The sequence below is a fragment of the Prionailurus viverrinus genome, chromosome C1 (genome assembly GCF_022837055.1).
Source record: "Prionailurus viverrinus isolate Anna chromosome C1, UM_Priviv_1.0, whole genome shotgun sequence".
NCBI classification, from domain to species: Eukaryota; Metazoa; Chordata; class Mammalia; order Carnivora; family Felidae; genus Prionailurus; species Prionailurus viverrinus.
Genome location: NC_062568.1, coordinates 192,809,884 through 192,834,475, shown reverse-complemented (window position 1 = coordinate 192,834,475; position 24,592 = coordinate 192,809,884). Strand labels below are relative to the sequence as shown.

At 49.2% G+C, this 24,592-nt stretch overlaps 1 protein-coding gene across 1 annotated transcript in view; it reads left to right on the top strand.

Moving 5' to 3' along the window:
• The first annotated feature begins 566 nt into the window (after positions 1–566).
• The window catches only part of OPRD1 (opioid receptor delta 1), a 32,550-nt gene continuing 8,524 nt past the window's right edge, over positions 567–24,592 (top strand). The window contains exon 1 of the mRNA XM_047871671.1: positions 567–797. Coding sequence (XP_047727627.1) covers positions 571–797 — 227 coding nt within the window. The 5' untranslated portion in view covers positions 567–570. The remainder of the gene's footprint in view (positions 798–24,592) is intronic.

Below are 24,592 nucleotides of genomic sequence, written 5' to 3'. Positions count from 1 at the left end.
TTACTCCAGTCCTCTCAATCTCCACCACAACCCTCTGAGAGAGGTGGTCCGATGATCCTCTTTTTACAGACGAGGAAAATGAGGTTGAGAGAGCTTAAGTGACTAGCTCAAGGTCACTTTTCGCTAGTGTACGGAGGTGGGATTCACATCCAGGTCCTTCTGACTCCAAAGCGGCAAAGGGTGAGGAGGTGACCCCGTCCAGGGTAGGGGTGCACCCGAACCCGCGGAGCATCCCTAGGGAGGAGTGGGAAGCTTCCCCGGCCCAGCTCTAAACCGGTGGTGCAGCGCCCGCCCCCGGTCGCGGGCGCAGTCTGGCGGCCGCCTCCGGGCCACGTGGTGCGCGCGGCGGGCGCGTCCAAGGAGCCCGCAGCGGCTCCCGCTCAGAGCGCTCCGGGCGAGGAGAGCGGGCGGGCGGGGAGCCAGGCGCACGGAGGGGGCGCGGGGCCAGCCCGGCGGCCCGGGCGCTGCAGCCCGCGGCGTCGGGGCCCCGGCCTTGGCCCTCGGCGCGTCCCTCGCACCGGGGTTCTGCGCCCAGGGCGCACGGCGGGGAGGGACGCGGCACCGGCCGCCATGGAGCCGTCCCCCTCTGCGGACGCCGAGCTGCAGCCCCCGCTCCTAGCCAACTCTTCAGACGCCTTCCCCAGCGCCTTCCCCAGCGCCGGCGCCAATGCGTCGGGGCCGCCGGGCGCCCGGAGCGCCTCGTCCCTCGCCCTGGCTATCGCCATCACCGCGCTCTACTCGGCCGTGTGTGCCGTGGGGCTTCTGGGCAACATTCTTGTCATGTTTGGCATCGTCCGGTGAGTCCACTGCGGGCTGGCACCCCGGGGTGACGGTGGGGACCGGGGACCGGCCCCCTTGACCTCGGGCCCGGGGCTCCCCGGGCCCCCCGCCCCCGCACTTCCTGCAGGGGGAGCCCGGGGGCAAGTTAGGAGACCGCTTCCATTGAGAGACGGACACCGAGAGTGAGTGAGTGAGTGTGTGTGTGTGTGTGTGTGTGTGTGTGTGTGTATGTGTGTGTCTAAATAACATTTGATCATTTGTTCGCGCCCCCGCCCCCCTTGCTTCTGCATTAGGCTATGTGGGATAGTTTGGCGACAGTTAGTGGTCTGTCAGTATATGAGTGGGTGATTCTGTGTTTGTGACGGTACAAATGTATTGAATGTTTGGACCTCTAAAAACGTCCTGGGGGCGGGCTTCTGGGGAGACAGCTGTCTGTGCTGGTCGGGGGACAGGGGAGTGCTTGTGTATCTGCACCATTCAGTGGGGGCACTTACCAAATCCCATTGATGCCCGTCTCTTGGGGTTCCTGTGTTGGTGTGTGCTTGTCCCACACTGTCAGTTGGTGATTCTCTCTATATGAGCCCGTGACTGTGTTGTTTCTTGTCAAATCTTTGAAACCCAAGGGGGAGGAGAGCATCCGGAGTGGCTTCGGATCTTTGTGTTTGTTCCCCTGTGTGTGCATTTGCTGATGGAGGGCCTGTGGTTCCTGGGTGCAGGGGGCAGCAGCTGTGGGCCAGCCAGGCAGTAATCTGCTTCCCTCCTCAGTGGCCATCTGGTCTCCAGGTCTGGATGCGATTCAGCGAGGCTTCAGCTCCTCACAAATGCCCTGTTTCATTCTCTCCTCTTCTCTAACAGGCTTTTCTTTCTGCTAGAGGCAACGGTGTTTTATTTGGGTGGGAGTGGAGCTGAGCTTTTGCCTCCGGAAGAGAAGTTCTCTTCTTGGTGTCTATTTAGCGTGCTGGGACTTTCTCAGAGAATCTAAAACATCATCGGCTTGCCTGGAAGCAGCAGCCTCCTGACCCAGTTCTGCTATTTCAGACATGGGCAAAAAAGGATAGAAAGGAATCTCCTATCCTTATAACAACAAAGATGCCCTTGTATTTACTGTTAGGTGGAAATGGGTCATCCATGCTGGTTGACCAAGGGCACAGCCCTAAACCTCTCTGGGCTGTGGTGCCACCAAGCAGGGCAGAGGGCAAATTGTGGACTCAGAGGTTGGGAACGTGAACTGTGGTCTCAGTCCAGTCACTGGTGCCCATCACAGAGGGCACCCCAGTCCCCTTGTCCCACACCATCTGCCCCATCTGTCTCATTTTCCCTGTCTGAAGAATGGAGACCCGATCTCTGGAGTCTGAATTGCAGAGTATGGGGTCTCTGCAGGGGAGGGCCACATGCGTTGGAGCATCGGATGGGTGTGTGGGTGTTGAAGGAGCTTTGGCATCAATTATCTCTGGGGGAATCTTTGCTCCCCCAGGAAGAGCGGAGGGCACAAGAATCTCCTGTGCTTTCAATGACTCATTACCAGCTACCCTGGGAAAATTCCCCCGAGCACAGCAGGATTGATCTTTGCTGTGCATTTTTGTTCATCATTCTCCTCACCTTGTCTTTGGAGGTAGTACAGGCTTTAGAGTGGGGCCAACCTGAGTATTAATCCCAGCTCTGCCACGAAATGGCTCTGTGACTTGGGGAAATTACTTAACCGCTTTGAGTCTCAGTTTCTTCATTTTTGAATGGGGTAATAATAGAACCTTCTTCAACAGAGTTTTTGTGAAGTGTCAGTGAGCAAACATATAAAATGCAGCTGGCCTGGTGCCTGGATCCGATAAATGGAAGCTGTCTGTGTGATGAAGAGGAGGAATTTTCCAGATGCCTCGGAATCTAGTGCCTTTTAAAGAAGGAGGTACTTGTCCTAAGTGGGCCTGAGGGCAGCTAAAATTCTGAGTTCCAGGTTCCTGGCACGTATGCTCTCTGGGGAACTCTAGGTGCTGGAGTCTGGGAAGAGCCCTGTCAATGTGCTCAGTGCCATTCCCGGCCTCTTCTCTAGGGGCTCTGGATGTTGGGCCGATGAGCACATCTCCCCCACTACCTGTGAGCCAGGGGAAGGCCTCTCACTTCTGAGGGTCCCCTCAGCGTATGCTCTGGGCTCAGCTTGCTAGGGCTGCTCCAACCAACCTTCCCCAAATCCCATCATCAAATGCCTCTTGCAAGCCATATAGCTGGCCCCCATAGGTCCCCATGTTGCTAAGACATTTCCTGGGCCAATCATCTATGTGATAGCTATCTCTGGGTCTGAATGATTTAATCCTCACCTATAAGCCTGTGGGATAAGCATCAGATCCTCAATATGATGCCTCCATTTTTACAGATGTAGAATCTGTGGTTCAGAGACACAGGATGACTTAAGGTCCTACAGCTAGCTCCAGACCTGGAGCGAAAACCCTGGTCTTGTGACTCCAAGTCTAGAACTTTTTCCAGAGCTGTCTGGGGTAGAGGACAGTCAAAGAATTTCACGGAAGAAGGGGGCAGAATTCTGTTCCTCCTCTTGTCCTAGAATCATCAGAGAACAATGGAGACAAAAAGATTGTGATCCTACACATTCTTTGGCCTGTGTAGTTTAGGGTGCTGTCCTTGGAGGGAGGGGTGATGATGGCGCTGGCACTTAATTCTTCCCCCACTGATGGAGAGACTAATGGTAGGGCAGCTGCCTGGGGCTCTGCTTCTGCTGGCAAAGTCCTGAGAGCAGTGGAGAGAAGGGAGCCCAGGCTGAAGAGAGGCCCCTAATCTGTCTGGTTTCCTGCCACCCCATGCAGGGCTTGGCACAACCAAAAAGTGAGTTAGCTGATTGGTTGAATGAATGAATGGTTGAAGGAATGGATTCTGCGTGCCAGTCCTGAGCTCCAGCAGTTGAGGGCAGGGGTAGGTTTCCAAAGGGAAACCCTTAGGGTGGGAGAGCGGGTTGGTACAGTGGCAGAGGTGGGGCTCTGAAGCCAGACATATCTAAGTTGGAATCCTGAGTTCAAAGCCATTTACCTGCTGTGTGTTTGGGCTACTGACTTTACCTTTCTGGAGCTCATTTCTTCCCTTGTAAAGTGGGAATAAGAACAATGTGTCCGGGGCTGTGGTGAGGATTAACATGTTGTAGCTGAGCCATTTACTGCTTTTGAGAAAGGAATCGTCTGTATGCAAAGGAATGAAAAGAATTAACTCATTCAAGAAAATTCTATGGTACACTGTGCTAGATGCTGAGATACAATGGTGAGGAAAGTACACCATCCCTGCCCTCACGGTGGGAGAAATGACAATCATCCGCTAGTCATCTAACAGACTTGTAATTGTAGCAGCCGATGAGACAGTGCGGGGGGGAGCGGGGGGGGGGGCTTTGGGAGCCCCTGATGTGTGTCTCTGAGGAGCTGAAGGATGAGGAGGGGGTAATAAGAAACAGAGAGGGGTTCCTGGGTGGCTCAGTCGGCTGAGCGTCCAACTTTGGCTCAGGTCATGGTCTCACACTTTGTGAGTTGGAGCCCTGAGATGAGCTCTCTTCTGTCAGCCTGTCAGCACAGAGTCTGCTTCGGATCCTCTGTCCCCCTTTCTCTCTGCCCCTCCCCCAGTCGTGCACTCCACTTGCTTACTCTCTCTCTCTCTCAAAAAATAAAACATTAAAAAAAAAAAAAAAAGAAACAAAGAGAGGAGCCCCTGATGAGAAGCTTGACATGGATGAGGGGCTGAGAAAAAAGACTCTTGGAATCCCACATCACGAAGCACCCTCCAGTCCTGCCTCCCCCACACTCTGGCCCTCTCCCTACATCACACATCCATTTGAGAAACCCACTCATCCTTCCAGAGACATGAGAGGGGTGTCTGGGAATTGTGCTCTTAACACATGGAGCTCTTAACACATCCAGCCAATGACCTGTGGCTTCCGCGGCTTCTGTGAATATGAGCAGGATTTGGGGGGACATCTAGTCCCCAGGCAGAGCATCGCCCCTTAGTCCTGCAGTGTGAGTTCAGCCAGTATGGTGGCCCTGTGGGTCCTCAGAGCAGTCTCCCAACAGCCCCTCTTTCTGGGTGGTCAGTGTCCTGAGCAGGGCTGGAATCCAGGAGTTCCCACTGGTGGCTTACTGGGTAGGGCAGAGTGTGAAGGGCTTAGCAGGTCCCCATCTCTGACAGGTGACCCTGTCTATCCTCCCTCTGCATGACCCAGGACTTCCTGGTTCATCGGCCCCAGAATCCAGGCAGGAGAATGGAGTTGATGCTTTTCCACATGGCCTCCTGTCTGTTCCACAGCCTGCCCTGATTCCCTGCCTGCACCTCTCCCAGATCCTGGTTTCAGGGGGTTTGAACCCTGCTGTGTGTCTTTGACCATCCCTACCTCTCCCACCCTGCCCGCTGCATGTAACTAGCCCAGCCTGCCTCTTCGTGACTGTTTTAGGCCATGTGCTTTTCTGCCACTTGGTCTCGCCCTCGGCCCCTGTCTCTTCTGACGACTCCTGTATCAAGTGCGGGCTCTGCCACCTACTAAGTTCTTTAATGAATTGGATTGCCACACTGCACCTCAATTTCTTCATTTGCAAAATGTGGATCATAGTATCTGACTCATAAACACCTTTTTCCTAAAGATGACATGCTGATATTGGTGAAGCATCATGTTTTCCCTCCCATCCTAACTGCAGTGCAGAGCAGGGAAAGGAGGGTGGGCCAGACAGCATGGACTGGGGCAGGGTTGTGACAGGTGAATGGGTTCTGGGTGTCCCCTCTTTCTTTCTTTCTTTCTTTTTTTTTTTAAATTTTTTTTCAACGTTTTTTATTTATTTTTGGGACAGAGAGAGACAGAGCATGAACGGGGGAGGGGCAGAGAGAGAGGGAGACACAGAATCGGAAACAGGCTCCAGGCTCCAAGCCATCAGCCCAGAGCCTGACGCGGGGCTCGAACTCCTGGACCGCGAGATCGTGACCTGGCTGAAGTCGGACGCTCAACCGACTGCGCCACCCAGGCGCCCCATGGGTGTCCCCTCTTTCTACTACTGAGGTGCCAGGGGTTGCTGGGATAGGTGTTAAAGTGTCAACTTTGCAGGATTGGGAGCTCTGAGTCCCCATCTTGTTTTTGGAGGCCATTAACTTCTTGTCTCCCTCCCCTCTCTTGCCTGGGTTGGGGTCTGTGGACCCAGGGTCCCTAGGCCAGGAGAGATTCCACTGAGGTGACATGGTGCAGTGGTAGAGGTCACATCTGGGGATCAGGTATTGCCAGGTCTCCATCCCAGCCCGACTGTGTCCTAGTGGTGTGGCTTTGGGCAAACAGCTTACCCTCTCTGAGCCTCATTTCTGCATTTGTGAAACTGGGGTGATCAGGATAAGTTTGGGGATGATTAGATGAGCTCATGCATGTAAAGGCCACAGCACAGCACCTGGCACATAGTAGGCCCTCAGTGTGTGTCAGGTGCTATGATTAACCAGCACCCCTGCAGCTGCTCTAGGCGGGCAGAGCATGACTGTGGGACCTGATTATTTACATTTTCCATATTGGGCTCTTTCCTGCTTCCTGAATCGTCTGCCCATTTACTCATACAGCAAGCATCAGCTGATGCTGACCCCTTCCGGGCCTATCCAGCCTTAGGTCCCATGGCCCAGACCCTCAGCTTAAGCTTCAGCCTGGCCTCTGGCTTCTAACACAGCCATGTTCCCCAGCATCCCTCACCCCCCGCCCCTTAGTTACAGCTCCAGGGACAATCGAATCTTCTGGGAGCTGTGGGGAGTCCAGGGCAAGGCCCTGACCTGGCCAGAGGAGGTACTGCGCGTGCTGAGTGGTGCTGAGTCGCGAAGCAGCAATGGCAGTTGGCTACTTGGAGAGGTGGGGGTGGAGCATTCCAGGCAGAGGGAACAGCAAGAGCAAAGAGAGGTTTGCAGGATGACGGAGAGCTGCTGAGGGCAGGGAATGTCACAGTGGTTGAGCTGAGTATCAGGGGCTCAGGGGGCTGTGAAAGCAGAGAGGCTTCAGGGACAAAAGCAACATATGCCTTGCAAGTAGATGTCCTCAGCATGGCTAGGCCCTGGAGCCAGTGATGCATCCACCCAGGCTGGTCTCTGCCTTCCACAATTCCCAGTGTTAGAGGAATGTTCAAAGAGCAACATGGCCCAGCCCCAGGTAATTGGAGGGAGTTGCTCTGGTGGGGAGGATGAGGTGCATCTGAGGAGAGGCCTGGAGACAGGCCGGCATGATTGGGTTAGGGGCCAGAGGCTGCAGGTCTGGACAGTGGGAGCTGAGGCTGGATGGGTTCTCAGGTTCCACGGGAAGGGGACCATAGTGGGAAATGTGGGAGCTTTGAGTCACAGGTCATGGTGAAGAGGACTTCAGAGTGATCTGTGCGGAATGGTGTTCAAGAGGATGATGAACTGGGTGTGGATGGGCACGGGGCAGGATGGAGGCGGAGGGCCTCAGTGCAGGGAAACCCGAGAGGCTGGCTCAGGGTGACAGGAGAGAGCTGTGGGACCTCGAATGGGTCATCAAACCCTGGCCTCAGTTGTCCCCTTTCTAAAATGGAATGCTGTCAGACTGTCAAGAAGGCCGGAGGCTGGGCCAGGTGAGCCCTGGTGAGACCTCGGGGAAGTCAAGCGGCTGCCCTGGCCCGTGTTCCACTGCTTCTCCTGGCCTTGCCCCCAGCCTGACACTTTTCCAGCTCTCGGGTTTGTTCCCTGGGGAGCATGTAACTCACAGATCCACTGGGGTGGGCCCAGAGTCACCAAGGGTACCAAGAAGCCTCTCCTGAGCCCTGCTATGTGCCAGAGGTTTCTGCAGCCCTGCAATGGGGGCTGTAGATTCTTATTTACACATGAGGACCAGGAGACTCAGAGGGAGCAGGTGGCTCTCACAGCCCGAAAGGTGCAAACCCAGGCCTTTCTGACTCCAAACGCACTCCATGTCCACTCTGCCACCACTGTCCATGAGACACATGGAGCGAGAGCTGGCAACGTCTAGGTAGAGCAAGGGAGGAACTGGCAGATTGCTGTCTGCAAATCTCCGAGGCCTCTGTGTGGGCTGACAGCAGTCGACAGCCCTGACATCAGAGCAAGACTGACCTGGGATCATGGCCCAGCTGTGCCGTTTCCTAAGCGAGTGAGCGTAGGCAATACATGCACAACCTCTCTGAGCCTCAGTTTTCTCATCTGTGAAATGGGAGTAGCATTAGACCTTCATAGGGTGGTTTTGAGAAGTTTATGAGGCGTGATGTGAAGGACTTCAGTACAGAACTAGGCGTTTGGCAAGTTTTCAGTGAACATTTTCTATCGTGTCTATTTCAAAGGCTTGCTTCTCATTCATTCGACCAACATTTATTGAGCCCCAGAGGAACTAGAATTATTGGGTAGATCTTACAGGGAAGTTTTATTAGCTCAATATTAAAAATTTTCTTTTGCTGTAGAGGTAACATAGTAGTTATTGCAGAAAATATGGAGAAGTTTAAGTAGAGACAGTCATTACCCCTAATCTCACTAAAGGAGAAAAGCTTTGTTATTTTGGTGTATTTCCTTCCCATCTCTCCCTCTCTCTCCGTCCCTTTCTCTCTCTCTGCTTCTGTGTCGGTGTGTTTTAATAATATCAGGATCACAGTATTGGAATAGTGATCATGTTATATACAGTAGTTTGTAAGCTGTCTTTTCACTTGACATTATATCATAAGCATGTTGTCAAGTTATCAACACTATTTGAAAACATAATTTTTTGATGGCTGCATTGTATAAATGTGTTCTATTTGGGGGGGACTTCTGTTATTCCCAATATTATGTCAATCTAAACAATGCATCTGTGAAGATTCTTGAACACTTACATTTGTGCACACCTCTTATTATTTTTACAAGGAATTTTCTAACAGTCAAAGCTCTCCAAGAAGGTACGGGCTGCTGTGTAATGTAGGGAGCTTCCCATCTCTGAAGGTATGCAAGAGGACACTGGAAAACCACTGGGTGGAGGCATGGCACTGGGGATTTGGGTGGAGAAAAGATAAACGTAATTTTAGGCTCCTCTTCCCAAATCTGAAATTCAGAGATGCTGTGATCTCAGATTTCCCTTCTCCCCTTCCTGGCAGATGATGCCTGGAAGCTGTGCAAGGGCAAGGCATGATTTCATTAACCTCCGAGTCCTGGGACCTTTAAATCCAATTGGCTACCCAGAACATCATAACATGCACAGGAAGAGGGATAATCGTGGGCTTGAGCAGAAAGCCTGGCTTAAATTAGCAATTTACCATCATGCAGGCTGCAGCAGCCCTGTTACCAGCTGGGGGATATGGGGTGGGATGGGGTGTCTGGCTTGGGTTCTATTGATTTATAGCTCCCAGTGCAGCTGCAGAAATCAACAGCTTTGTCTCTGGCCAGGGCGGGTGTGTACAGAAAGAGTCTTGTCTTCTGTAGCTTTCTGAGTCTTGATAAATTGAAAGAACTCAAACTTCAAAGTCCTGTGAGGTCAAAAAGCCCCATCTAATAAACACAACACAGGGAGAGGTGGAGACGGCACCCCCTTCTCCCCTGCAGAGGTAACCTTTTCACCAAGGCTTAGAGCTTTGAATCATGGATGATGATTCTCTTTACTTATTTTGTGCCAGGCAGTCTGCTTAGAGATGCATATACAGTATCCCAGTTTAATCTCCCAGACCCATATGAGGTGAGTTTGTTGCCCACATTTATAGATGAGGAAACTTGAGGCACAGAGAAATTCTGCAACCTGCTCAAAGGCCCAGAGTCAGATTGAAATTGGGTCATTCTGATCTCAGAGCCCATACTCTTAACCATTACCCTATCTTCTGCCACCTGTATGTCAAGTTCAGCCCCTCTGATTTAAAAATGAGGGAAACAGGGTGCCGAGGTGGCTCAGCCAGTTAAGCAAGTGACTCTTGATTTTGGCTCAGGTCATGATCTCATGGTTGGTGAGATCAAGCCCCACATTGGGCTCTGCGCTGATAGTGCAAAGATTGCTTGGGATTCTCTTTCCCCCTTTCTCTGTCCCTCCCCGTTTCATGTTCTCTCCCCCGCCCCCTCTTTCTCTCAAAATAAACATTTGAAAAATACTTAAAAAAATAAAAACAAAAATGAAGGAACAGAGGCTTGAGAGGTTCAGTGTCTCTTGAGTTAGTGGTCAAGGCAGGACTGGAACTTGCCTTTCCTAACCCCTTATCCCTTATTGCATCTCTTTCCACACCTGGGATTAACTGGGCTAAGGGCGAGCCAAAGGGTATCTAGAAATAGCTGTACCCAGGAGCAAGGGCAGTGGGTTCCTGCTCAGGGCAGCCTGGCCTGGGGACCACTGACAACATCTCACAGGCCCAGAGAAGTCCAAGATTCCTGGGGCAGAGCTAGCACCTGGCAAGGTGGCCACATCCGTCAGGGGCAGACAGACTGAGGTTCAAACCTAGGTCTGCTTCTTGCTGGCCATCCACCCTTGGGCTCACCTCACTGAGCCTGTTTTCTCATCTGTAAAATGGGGATGAAAGACCATCACGTGCATCGTGGGGTTGTGGCAGGCATACATCCAGCAGTCCCTCCTCCTACTGGGCATGGTTCTAGGGGCTGGGCATGTAACAGCGATCAAGACACAGTCCCTGCCTTATGAAGCTGACGTTCTAGTGGGGGAAAAGATAGGCAATACATAAGTTGGTGTAAGGCCAAGGCTATAGGCAATGAAGCCAACTAAGACAGCACTGGGGAGGGAGAATGGCGGGGCTGCAGTTGTGTCTAGTGAGGTTGGGGAGGAGGAGACAACTAAGCAGAGGCCTGTCCCTGGGTGGAAGTGTTTTGGGCAGAGGGAACAGTGAAGGTTAATGGAGATGATGTATGGCCCTAGCTCAGGGCCTGGCCCGGAACAGGAAGTTGTTGGTAATAATGATGTCTTCTGGCTGGTTTCCCAGCTCTTGGGAACCTGGGACAGGGATTAAGCTGAGGGAGAAAACCTGCTTCGCCTGGCCCAGATGCCCCTGCAGTACAGATGGAGATGATCTGTTTCCCTTGGTTACAAAAACTCATCCTCCTGGAGTGCTGGGAAAGCCCCACATCTAGTGATTTTCCATTCCTCCTTGGGAGAGGCAGGGCAGGAAGTGGAGGCCAGCACATGGCCACAGGGCTATGCTGCTGGGAGGGGCAAGTAGTCCTAAGACACTCTCCTCACCTGCTCAGTCCTGTCATCCCAGATAAGAGAGGGTTCAATGGCAAAGCATGGCATATTGACTCCACAGGGCTTCACACCAGAAATAGCACTGCTGACCTTTCTTGAATGCTGACAAGGTGGCCACCTCTGTGCTGAGTGCCTCCTGTATATTATCTCATTTAATCCTCCCGACTCTATGAGGTTGGCACCATGTTTCTCTCCATTTGACAGAGGAGGGCACTGAGGCTCAGAGATGATAATTCACTTGCCCAGGGCCACAGTTAATAAATGGCAGTCAGCCTTTGAACTGAGGCCCCCATAACTCCCAGAGCCTGCGTGTGCAAAGAGACCGTGAAGCAATGGCTGAGAAGAAGGTCAAATTCATGACACTCTCTGATTCCAACTGTGGAAAATGACTTTTGTATATTGCTGGCGTTTAGGAGAGGCCACGGAGCAGGGTAGACTGAGTTGTAGAGTCATTAAAATGATAAATTGTTGATAAATAAAATACAGGTGAAATTCCGTGTGAATTCCCATAGAGGGAATTCCCTCATTCCCATAGAGGGATATGTCCTAAGTAATGTACAGCATGGTCTGAGGCCTAGAGGTGGAAAACCTGGGCTTTTTGGTATATCTGACTTTGGATCCTGGTTCTGTGCACTCTGAACTCCTAGATAAGCACCTCTCCTCTGTGGGTCAGTTTCTTTCCATGAACAAAGTGGGAATATATGTGTGGGTCAAAGGAGAGAATGGATGTGAAGTCCTCTGCACAGGGCCTGCCTTGCCCCTTGTCCTCAAAGCATATCCCTTGGGGGCCAGGGACAGGTTAGGCAAACTGAACCATCCCTGTATCACCCACAGAGTGGTCACTAAGAATGACAAACTGGTGTGTAATATTTTTACATGGAATTGTGGGACATGTACTTAGCAATGGAAGGACTCAGATTAATTCAAGGATCCATCATATACAACTATGGCAAAAATGAGCATGTGCTTTGGTAATGATATAAGGCTGCATACAGGGGACCTTGTGAAATCTCAGCCTCTACAACGCTTGCATGGTGGCTGGTGTCATTTCCCTTTTCTCGTGAGGAGAGTGTGTGGCTCCCAGCATCAATCTCAGCCTAGAGTTTGGGCTTTCAGGTCTGTATCAGACATAGTCCCGCCAGAAAAAAGAACCAGTAGCATCTATCTCAAGCAATTGGCTTATGCAGTGTGGGGTCTGGCAAGGCAAGTCTGAAATTTGTAGGATAGGGTGGCCGGCTGGAAACTCTCTGGCAACAGCTGATGCTGCAATCAACAGGCAGAATTTCTTCTTCCCCTGGGAAAGCTCAGTTTTGCTCTTAAGGTTGACCTCGTTACCAAGGATAATTTCCTTATAGTCAGCTGATTGCAGATATTAACCACATCTACAAAATACCTTCACAGCAGCACCTAAATTCGTTTTGATTAAATAATTGGGTACTATAGTCCAGCCAAGTTGACACATAAAACTAATCATCATAGAATCAGACAGACCCTGGCTTAAGTCCTGGTACTACAACCTAAAGGCAGTGTGACCTTGGGCAAATTTCTCTGCCTTTCTGAGCCTCAGTCCACTAGTCTGCCAAATGCAGCGATAGTGCTCACCACAGTCATTTGTTGTGAGGGTGAAATGCAATGATGTAAATCAAGTGCCTTTGTCCGTGCCTGTCACATAGAATGAGGGGAGACACACGTGGTCATGACACAGTGTTTTCTAGTTGTAATGTGGTGTTTGCTTTCCATTTTACACTGGTGGCTCCTGGAGGGTGGGAACTGTGCCCCGTTCATCTTCTATCCTATTTCCTAGTTCAGTCCCTGGTCCTAAAGAGACATCTCTGTTTCCTAAATATCTAGTTGACACTTTGTTAATGAGCTTCTCTCTATGGAGTAGTTGGGATCTATAATAAAAATCCTCCAACTACAAGACAAGAGGGAAGATGTGTGGGAGCCTCAGACCTCTTTTCTCTCTAGATTAACACTTTGCCTCTCAGCTTAGTAAATCTCTCCTCCAGGGAGCCTTCTCTGCTGCCCCCAGGCCAACAGACCCCCTCCTCTGTGTTCCCACAGTGTCCTGTGTCCCCCGTCCGCACATATTTTTCCAAACACTTGACTGCTCATCTCTCCCTCTTCAGATGAGCAGGTGTGGGGCAGGGGGAGTAGCCTTTGTTCAGAGCTGGAGCCCCAACCTAGGGTCTGACCCTCAGGCAGCATGTCCGTAGGTGTTTGTGGGAGGGATGTGTCCTATTTCCAGAGACCCATGGGCTGACATGCCACACTTGAGGAACTCTGCTTTCTTGGGGCCTCTGTTGTGTCTGGCTGCCCCATTCCTTGGTCCAGCCATCGTTAAGCCAGAAGCAGAGCTGGGCTGATGGAGAGGAGCTTCTCTTCCCTGGCTTACATGAGCATGAACTGCACAAGGTGTCTGCTCTGTTTATTGCTGAGCTTGACCTGACCTCCCTGCCCCCCAACTCATGTTCAACTCAGGGCCCTTTATTTCCATGTTCCAGCCTTTAATCATCTCCTGTGACATGCCTTGTTATAATTAACCACTTTCCTTCCTTAGGCTTTGCCAAAACTGAGACAGCTAATTAATTTCTGGCGACTTGCCACTCCTGTTAAATGGTGGGCAGGGACACAGCTTGCAGCCCTTGCTGCCCAGCCTGGCTTGTTTTGTCAGCGGGAAGAGCAACCGCCCTTTGTCTACAAACACAGGGAGCCCCAACTGGACCCAGGCTGGCTGGCAGATGCTTTATTTAAGCTATTTATTCCCCACAGTGGGCCGAGCCTTTGTGATCACTGCTGTGGCTGTGCCTCGGTTTTCTCATTTGTAAAGCAGAGGGATTGACCTTGACAAACTGGGAGAAGAAGATGGGGTAGAGGTTAAGCTAGTGGGTTCTGGAGTCAGTGGGAGCCAAGGCCGAATTCCGCCACTCCTAGCTATGGGACTTCTGGTGGGTTTCTTCACTCCCCGAGCCTCAACGTTCCTCACCTGTGGAATGGGGATAATGCTCACCTCCTGTGCAGATTCAGTGGGATAGGAACACACTTGTGGCACTTACTTAGGACAACCAGCACATAGTTAGTGCTCAGTAAATACTCTCACCAGCCACCTTTCCTTTCAGTGCTAACATTCTATATTCCTGATGGGAGGGAAAAAAGAGTCCCTTTGTTGGGAGAACTGGGGAGTGGAGCCATTTTAACAGACATTGATTGCTTCTGTGTTTGAGGCCACGGCTGGCAAGACGATTAAGCCCTCTGTATTCATTTCTTAGGGGTGCCGTAACAAATGACCATAAACTGGGTGGCTTAAAACAATAGAAATGTATCCTTCACAGTTCAGGAGGCCAGAAGTGTGAAATCAGGCATGGCATGCTCCCTCCAAAGGCTCTCGGGAAGGATTCCCCCTTACCTAGCTTCGGGTGGTTGCTGGCAATCTTTGGCATCGCTTAGGCTTGTGCTGCATCTCTGCAGTGGTTGCGTCTGTTTTCACATGGCTATGTTCCTTCCGTGTATGTCTCTGTGCTTCCTCTTATAGGGACACCAGTCACATTGGATTTAGGGCCCATGCTGATCTAGTATGACTTCATTTTAGTGACATTTGCAAAGACCCTATTTCCAGATAATGTCACATCTGAAGTTCCAGGTGGACATGAATTTGGGGGGGGGGACCTATTCAACCCAGTACACTCCCCGAGTCTCATTTTCCTCCTGTGTGTAAGGATGATAATGGTAGCAATTGCATAGGGTTGTTGGAGCAATGGAACAAGGTAATCTATGTAAATGTCACGATAGAATTCTATAGACTATGTCAAGCCCGTGTAAGCACTGAGTCAGCGTAGCTGCTGTGATAGAGATGGTGAAAATGATGATGGGGAGGGGGATGGTTCCATCCACCGACCTCCCTGATATTGGCTAATCATTGGACACAGGGACCTAGAATGTGGGCATCTAGTAAGAGCCCAGGCCTTCATCAGGAATGCTGAAGCCTTGGACGGGAGTGCCCCTTTCCCTTTGGCCTCAGCCACCTGAACCCTTCATCTGAGAGTTAGCTGCTAGGAGGACAGCTTGGTAGAGAAGAAAGAACTTGGCCTCTCGGGAGTCAGGAGAATTGACACTCTGCGTAACCTCGTGTAACTGTCTTTGCCTCTCCTGGCCTCAGTTTCCCAATTTGTAAAGTGGGAGAGGAGGTTAGAACTCAGTGTTATAGGGGCGCCTGGGTGGCGCAGTCGGTTAAGCGTCCGACTTCAGCCAGGTCACGATCTCGCGGTCCGTGAGTTCGAGCCCCGCGTCGGGCTCTGGGCTGATGGCTCAGAGCCTGGAGCCTGTTTCCGATTCTGTGTCTCCCTCTCTCTCTGCCCCTCCCCCGTTCGTGCTCTGTCTCTCTCTGTCCCAAAAATAAATAAACGTTGAAAAAAAAATTAAAAAAAAAAAAAAAAAAGAACTCAGTGTTATAGATCAGAGCCTCTTCCAGTGCTGAAGTTCCAGCACAGGGCTCTGTGTCTCACCAAAATGGTGACAGGTTACCAAAGGCCAGCACAGGAGCCAGGAGGGAGCCCAGGACCCCCAGGGCAGGTCAGCAGGTATCATTCTGGGCCCTTTTCCCCTGTCTGGACAAGAGAAGCCACTATGATATGCGTGTGCCAAGCAGTGTGCTAGGGACATCATAAGCATGAACTCATTTGGTACTCACCACACCCTCCTGAGGAAGGATCATTATTCCCAGTTCGCAGAGGAGCAGACTGAGGCTCGGGACAAGTTAGAACTTGCCCAAGGTTGTACAGTTAGTTAGAGACAGGGCTGAGGCTTAAATCTAGGTGTACCTGGTGCCAAAAGCCATGCTTCTCTCTGGGCTGCACCTTTACTCCCTTAGTTTTCTAGGGCTGCCCTAACAAATTAACATGGACTTAAAACAACAGAAATGTATTCTGTCACAGTTCTAGAGGCCAAGAGTCCACAAGGTGTCTGCAGGGCGGTGCTTCCTCTGAAGGCGCTTGGGAAGAGTCCTTGCTTGCCTCCTCCTCCAGCTTCTGGTGGCTCCAGGCCTGCCTTGTGGCTGCATCACCCCAGCCTCTGCTTCTGTCTGCACCTTTACAAGGACACCTGTCACTGGCGTTATAGCCCACCCAGAGAATCCAGGATGGTCTCATCTCCAGATCCTTAATGATGTCTGCAAAGACTCCTTTTCCAAGTAAATTCAGTACATTCACAGGCCCTAAGGGTTGGGACATGGAAGTGTCTTTCTCGGGGCCACCATTCCACCCACCACAGTTATTAAAGGCTTGGTGGTGACAGTATCTCTGCTGAGCCCCTGGCCCACAGTGCGGATGTGCAGGGGGCAGGGAATTTCTGGAGCGGTTCAGAAGGAGAAGGAGATGAACAGAGTTGTGAGCTGAGGAGACCCACCTGGGGGCCTGTGTGACAGGGGGTGCAGCCTAAGCTGATGCCCCACCAGCAGTGATGGGTGAGGTAGGAAACACTGGAAACCTCATCTGGGTATGGGCAGAATGCAGCCAGTCACGAGGCAGAAACCTGGACACCTGTCCGCAGAGGCCAGCCCTGCTTGCTGCGGCATATGTCCACATTAATGGATTTGAGGTTTTAGATCCCACAGAAAATGGATTTGGCCTCACTTACTTGCTTAGAGAGATGGGAGGAGGCCAGGCCTGAGCACCATCTGTGTGCCGGCCATGTGGCTTACCTGCATCATCTCTGGCCCTCCGTTAACCCAAGAGGAGGGTATCCTATTTACTCAGATAGGAGTAACCTGAGGGAGTACCTGAGGGCTCCAGGTATGGCCCTGTGATGCTGAGAAGGCAGCTAACCAACTGGCCATAACAGCTCACTTGGACTGAGCACTTACTTGTATTAACTCTGATCTCACCACAGCTGGATGAGGTGTGTACTGGTTTTTCTTTTTCTTTTTAATTTTTTTAATGTTTATTTGTTTTTGAGAGAGACAGGAGAGAGAATGAGCAGGGGAGGGGCAGAGAGAGGGAGAGAATCTCTGAGAGGGGGCAGAATCTGAAGCAGGCCCCAGGGGGGCCCAACATGGGGCTCAAACTCACGAACTGTGAGATCATGACCTGAGCCGAAGTCAGATGCTTAACCGACGGAGCCACAATTGAGATGTGTACTGTTAATACCTCCTATTTTCCAACAGTCAGAAGGGAGAAGGGTTAGTTTTAGAGTCTGTGATTCCATGAGCAGAAAAAGAGGGAAAATAGTACTGGGTGAAAAAGAGGCAGCCTTTAGTTCCAACAAAGAGAGAGGGAACTTGCTTACCCTGTGAGTCGTCCCAACAGTGGGCTGGACTGTGCCTGCAGGTGGTGAGTTCCCCCTCTCTGGGCATACTCAAGCAGAAATTGCAAGGCCATTTGTCTGGAGTGCCTTAGAAGGAATGCCCGTGTCACTGTAAAGGTTCCTTGCAGCTCTGAGATTCTAGGAATCTTTTTCCCAAGGAGACCAACAGATATCTGAGTGCACAAAGGTGTTTATCATAACATTATTTATAATAACAAAAAAGTGGAAACAACGTCCATATCTTTCAATAGGGAATTCATTAAATTATTTCATGCAGGAGCTTCAGTGTCCATAAGTGAGACTAGACCCAGCCTGCAGTCTGTTTTTCTGCGGTCCTTGAGCTAAAAACAGTTTTTATGCTTTGAAAGGATTGTAAAAGAACAAAACAAGAATATGCAACAGAGATCTTATGTGGCCTGAAAGCCTAAAATATTTACCCTCTGGCCCTTTACAGAAAAAGTCTGTTGACCTCTGGGTTAGAATAACAGTCCGTCATCAAAAATTATATTAATTTGTATCTATGGATATAGAGAGATGGTCACAGCATACTTTTGAGAGAAAGAAACAGGTTATGTAACAGTATTAGAGCAAGATCCCATTTATATAAAACAGGGTATGAGTGTTTGCAAGTTATCTGTAACAATGGTCTGTAATGTTAATAGTGGTTTTAAATTTTCTTTATTAAATGATTTCTGTATTATTTGAACATTTTATAGTGAGCAGCTATTATTTTTGAGATCTCAAAAAGCATTTGGAACAAAATTGATTCTAAATACTCCAGCAAACCATGTTGTTTGGAACCAAATGTGTTTTGATCTAGGCTGAAGCCATTTTGTTTGATTTGTCCCCAAGGTTGGATCGGACTGAGGATGGTGCTCCTACCTTGTTGCCGTTACTGTTTTTCTTTCCAGGTCTCTTGCCCCCACTTTGATCCCCATGGGCTGTGGTGTCTTAAGTGGAGAAAATACCCCTCCGTTTAGTTAGAAACAAATTAGCTGCTTTGGGTAAATGATCTGACATTTCCCTTTGCCACGGCAGATCTGAGTCACTTCAGATTCAGGGCAAACAGGGTCAGGCTCAGGTGTCCTTCAGGGAACCTGGGTTGGTCTGGGTTGAGGATAGAAGTGAGGAGGAGGTGGGGAGGAAGAATTGGCTCAGTGTGAGCTCTTCAGTCTGTGGCTGGTTCCTTTCAAGGATTAGGCACCTGGACTCCTCCGTCCCACTGGGCCTCCTCCAGTAAACCCTGTGTCTCCTCTGACCTGGCCCTGTGCTGAGACCTGGGATACAGCATGGAGGGGACACAGTTCCTGCCTGAAGGATGCCCCAGTCTAGTGTGGAAGACACACAATGACATTTATTTCATTGACAAATGGGTTTTGCGCACATTATTATTTGTACTAGGAACTGCTGTAGGTTCTAGATACATAGTGGTGAGCAAGAGAAACACCATGCCTTTAGAGAGCTTATATTTTAATTGTCAACAAGAGTATGTGAGGGGGGCACAGAGTATTTTGGGTCCATGGGAGAGAAGCTGAAACCAAAGTTAAAATGAAGGTGCCGGATTTTCAGGGAAAAGCACTCCATTTGAATCTCTACTCAGTCTCTTTCTGACTCTGCAACCTTGCTCCTTTACTGCCCTCTGTTAATTGAGAATAATAAATACTTTCTACCCTGTGGGGGTGTTGGGAGGACTAAATGATGGAAAATGTTTTCCCCATGCCTGGCACATCTTCTGTGTCCAATAAATGTTTATTATCTAGTAAAAAAAAAAAAAAAAGAGGGGGGCACCTGGGTGGCTCAGTTGGTTAAGTGCCCAACTTTGGCTCAGGTCATAAACTCAAGGTTCGTGAGTTTGAGCCCTGCGTCGGGCTCAGTGCTGACAGCTTGGAGCCTGGAGCTTGCTTCACATTCTGGGTCTCTCTCTCTGTCCCTCCCCTGCTCTCAATCTGTCTGTCTGTCTCTCAAAAATAAAGATTAAAAAAAAAGAAAAAGAAACAAAACTCAGGTGTACAGAGTATGTAAAATCATGCCTGGGAAAGACCCGGCACATTGTGCTTGTCTGTAAATGCTGGTTGCCACCCCCTTGTGACCAGAGGTGTAGGTTTAGTTCTGAATTGACCTCTCTTCCTCATGTGTCGCCATTGTGCCCGTGACATTGTTCTGAGGTTTGTGGGTCTGTCTCTCCCAACCCGACCCGGACTGTGAGCAGATTGTCTCCACACTCCCAGACCATAGCAGGGTGCAGGAATGTGTGAAAAACAGGACGCTGTGGAGCTAGCCCATGTCCAGATGTTTACTCCACTTGGTCTTGGCCTCCAGGCTGGGCCCCTCTCCCTGGCTACTGTTTGATGAGCTAGTGCAGGTGGCAGGGAGGCTGGGGAACAGTGAACAGCAAAGTGCAGAGACCAGATCTAAGGCTGCATCCCATTGCTGGCACTTTTGAGCTGCATGACTTTGGGCGAGCTGTCCAACTTAGCTCATCTGTGGAGTGAGGACGGAATTAGCACTCAGGGCTGCAGTGAGAAGGAAATGAAGTCATGCAGTCACTGGTTTGGCATGGTGCCTGGCCCATGAAGGAAAAGACACACAGAGAATATTGCTTAAAGAACACAAACAACCGACCCAAAGCTGTCAGACCCGTCCCATGCAGGCCTTGCACGAAGGAGGGAGCGTTTTAACCTTCTGAGCACCAGGCACTAAGATAGCAGCCGCTCTAACCAAGTGCGTGGCTTTCCCCGGGGGTGAAAATTCTTACTAGGGGTTTGTCAGCTGAGAAGTGCAGCTCTCCAGAGGCGCAGGAGCATGTGTGGACAATGTGCTTCAGGCACAGAGCACACCCGGTCTCCATCACGTTGAGGTGGTGATGATCTTCCCTGCCAATGGGGCTTGTCCGACAGATGATGGAATGGGTTTAAGGCTGTGGAATGAACGTGGCCGGTCACTCCGGCCTTCGTAGAAAAGGGGGCTTCACTGAGGACTGAGAAACAAGATCATTATCCTTCTTTGTAGAGAGCAAACTCCCCTAGCAGCTGTGTAATTCAAGATGACCTAATGGAGGGTTTTGACTTAGAAGGAAAGCAAAGGATTTCCCAGGGCATCTTACAGTCAGTAGAGGTTTGCCAGGCTTACTATCCTCACCCCCAGAGGTGGACCCAGTGGGAACCTTATGAGAAAAAAGCAGAATAGTATCAGGGGAAAAAGAACCCCAAGGGCTGTCAGTTCTTGTCTACACGCCGGCCAGTAAGCTAGATACTTTCCCATGTGTTGCTCCTAAAAAGCCAGTTACGCTGAAATTGCCAACAAGGACACAGGTTCAGAGAGGCGAAGTAATAAGTATGTTGAGGAACCAAGTTCTAAAGGATTCCCACACCACACTCTTAAACTTAGAAAACAGACACAATAACAGCACTTTATGATTCACTTTTTTTAAAATTATGGTCAAATACAAGTAACATAAAATTCACCATTTTAACGAATTGTAAGTACGTTAAGTACATTCACATTGTTGTGCAGCCATTTCCACCATCCGTCTCCAGAACTTTTTCATCTTCCCAAACTGAAACTCCCTACCCATTAAATAAGACCCCCCCCGCCCCCCGCCAGCCTCCTGATAACCACTTTCTGCCTCTATGAATCTGACTACTCTAAGTGCCTCATTATGAGTGGAGTCACAGAGGTTTTTGCCCTTTTGTCACTGGCTTATTTCACTCGGTACAGTGTCCTCAAGGTTCATGCATGTTGTAGCATGTGTCAGAATTTTCTTCCTTAAAAAGGAATGTTCTGGGGCGCCTGGGTGGCGCAGTCGGTTAAGCGTCTGACTTCAGCCAGGTCACGATCTCGCGGTCTGTGAGTTCGAGCCCCGCGTCGGGCTCTGGGCTGATGGCTCAGAGCCTGGAGCCTGTTTCCGATTCTGTGTCTCCCTCTCTCTCTGCCCCTCCCCCGTTCATGCTCTGTCTCTCTCTGTCCCAAAAATAAATAGACGTTGAAAAAAAAAAAAAATTTAAAAAAAAAAAAAAAAAAGGAATGTTCTGTTGTATGTATAGACCACATCTTGTTTATCCATTCATTTGTCAATAGATACTTGGGTTGTTTCCACCTTTTGGCTATTATGAATGTGCTACTTTGAATGTATATAGATACCTCTTGGAGACCCTGTTTTAATGCTTTGGGTATGTACCCAGAAGTGGAATTGCTGGACCATATGGCAATTCTGTTTTCAGGTTTTTTAAGGAATCGCTATTGCTGTTTTCCCACAGTGGCTACACCATTTTATATTCCCACGAACAGTGTACCAATTTTTCCACATCCTTGTCAACACTTGACATTTTTTTTTAATGTTTATTTTTGAGGAGGGGCAGAGAGAGAGGGCCAGAGGATCTGAAGTGGTCTCTGTGCTGACAGCAGAGAGCCCGCCTCAGGGCTTGAACTCACAAACTGTGAGATCCTGACCTGAGCCAAAGTCGGACTCTTAACTGACTGACCCACCCAGACATCCCTCTGTTTTTGTTTCTGTTTGTTTGTTTTTTTTTAATAGTAGTCATCCTAATAGGTATCAAGTGGTATCTTATTGTGGTTTTGATTTGCATTTTCCTGGTGATTAATGATTTTGGGCATCTTTTCATGTGCTTATTGGTCATTTTGATATCTTTAGAGAAATGTCTATTTTTGCCCAAGTTTTTAATCCAGTTGTTTTTTTGCAAGTTTTTGCATTTTTTGCAAGTTTTTTGCCCAATTTTTAAACCAGTTGTTTGCTTTTTTTTTTTTTAAAGGATTGAGTTGTAGAAGTTCTTTATATATGTTGCATATTAAGCCCTTATCAGGTATGTGATTTACAAATATTTTCTCTCAGTCTGTGTGGAACCTTTTCATTCTGTTGATGGCATCCTTTGATGCACCAAGTTGTTTAATTTGAATGCAGTCCAGTTTACCTGTTTTTCTTTTATTGCCTGTGATTTTGGTGTCATATCCAAGAAATCATTGCCAAAGCCAGCATCATGTAGCTTTTCCTCCTATATTTTCTTCTAAGAGCTTTATAGTTTTAGCTCTTACATTTAAGTCTTTCATCCATTTTTTTAGTTAGTTTATTTATTTATTTATTTATTTACTTATTTACTTATTTATTTATTTAGAGAGGGAGAGAGAGAATGCATACATGAGCAGGGAAGGGGCAGAGAGAGAGGGGGGGGGGGGGGGAGAATACCAAGCAGGCTCTGCACTATTAGAGCAGAGCCTGATGCGGGGCCCAAATTCATGAACCATGCGATCATGACCTGAGCTGAAATCAACAGTTGGATGCTTAACCAACTGAGCCACCCAGGTGCCCAGTCTTTCATCCATTGAGTTAATTTTTTATATGGCATAAGGTAAGGATCTAATGTCGTATCTACAGCTTTTTGAAATAGGAAAAATAATTAGAGACCAAAGTAGGGTTTTGAGGGGTGGGGCAGTAAATGATTTATCTTTCTAGAAAGTTCAGTCTCTCACCCAGTCTTGCTCTTCCCTTCATCTAGCCTCCACACAGTAGTCGAAGTGATCTTTTAAGAAACACGCACAAATCAAACCACATCACTCTCTTGCTTAAAATCTCCAATGGCTTCCTGTTGCACTCAGAATAAAATCCAAACTTCCTGCTGTGCATGACTTGACCCCTGCTGACTTCCCGCTACATCTTCTGTTGCTTCCTCTTGGGCTTACTGCCATTTAGTCACACTTAATTTCTGATCTTTTCTGCAGCTCATTGAGCTTTTTGCTGCCACAGGGCCTTTACACATGCTGTTCTTTCTGCCTAAAACAACCTACCTCCTTATCTTCACATGGCTGACTCCTTATTCTTTCCAACCTGGTAGAAATGTCACCTTGTCTTAATCAGCTCAAACTGCCATAACAAAATACCATAGACTGGTTGGCCTAAACAACAGAAATTTATTTTCTCACAGTTCAGGAAACTGAAAATGGAAGATGAAGGTGCCAGCATGGTTAGTTTCTGATGAGAGCTCTTTTTCTGGCTTCTAGGTGGCCACTTTCTTGCTGTGTCCTCATTTGGCAAGAAGAGAGGGCAGGGGAAGGAGAGGGAGAGAGGAGCAAGCTCTCAAGTGTCTCTTATAATTCAGTTCATAGCACACATTCTCAGAGAAGCCACTGTTGACCTTCCAATCGAAGCCAGATTCCTTCCACAAACCCCCCTCACACTCCCTCTGGGTAGTGTCCATGACCATACCCTGTTCTTATTCTTCATGGTAGAGCCATAATAGTGAGTAACTGTACATTAATCAGTGCAGCAATTTGTTTAATGTCTGTCTCCTCCCTGAGACCATAAATTTCAAGAAACTAGACTGTCATCCTCACTCCTGTATTCCTTATTCAGTGCCTGGAACATACCAGATGCTTGATTATTAATCAATAATCTACCTGTTGGAAGAGTGAACAAACCTCAACCTGTAGTGAGTTCACATTCCTTGACTTTTTCACTAACTCTGGGCAGGGGAGCAGGGCAGGAAGGAAGGTAACATGCACTAAAGGGCAGTATAGAAAAGTCATTACCACATGTTGGCACTAGACTGCATGAATTAAATACCAGCTCTACTCCTTACTGGTCATGTGACTGTGGGCAAGTCACTTCATCTCTTGTGCCTCAGTTTATGTTCCTGAAGAGATGTCAACACATATTTGGATGATGCAGAGCAATTCGAAGGGTAGTGCCAGGCTGAGCAGGGGTGAGGTATATGGCTGAAAACAGGTGCAGGGGATGGATTATCTATAGAGGGAGCATTGAGACCCTTAGGCCCCCCACTCTTGTACCCTGCACAGTCAGGTGACTAATGCTCCACTCTGCATGAGGTTAAGGGTTTTTGCCTCAAGTTAAGCTGGAGGAACTCTGAACTTGGGCCCAGCAGACACAGAAAGGATCAGAGTGAGGTACCAAATGGAAAGTGGGGGGATCCACAGACTTCCTCTCCAGCTCTGCTACCATAATCCTGACAGCCAGAAGTATGCTCCCCAGGCAGGAGGTTAGAAGACTTTTTCTCAAGGTCTCAGAGAAGAGACATGCTGACATTGATATTTAGATGTTTCCCAATATAAAAGCTTGGTTTCTGCTTAGTCCCCCTACAGTGAGGCGCAGCAGTTGACAGGAGCCCCACACTGATGCACACATGCACACATGTGCACATGTGCACACACACACACACACACACACACACACACAGCTGCCAATTAGTTACTTAGTGCTTTACTCAAAGATCAACCTTAGTCACATATCACTAGATATTTGAAGGAAGTCTCCAGGATAAAAGAGGGAGGCCAAAGTAGACAAATAAATAGAAATGTTTGAAGCAAATAGTGCAGTGAGCAGAAGAAAATACA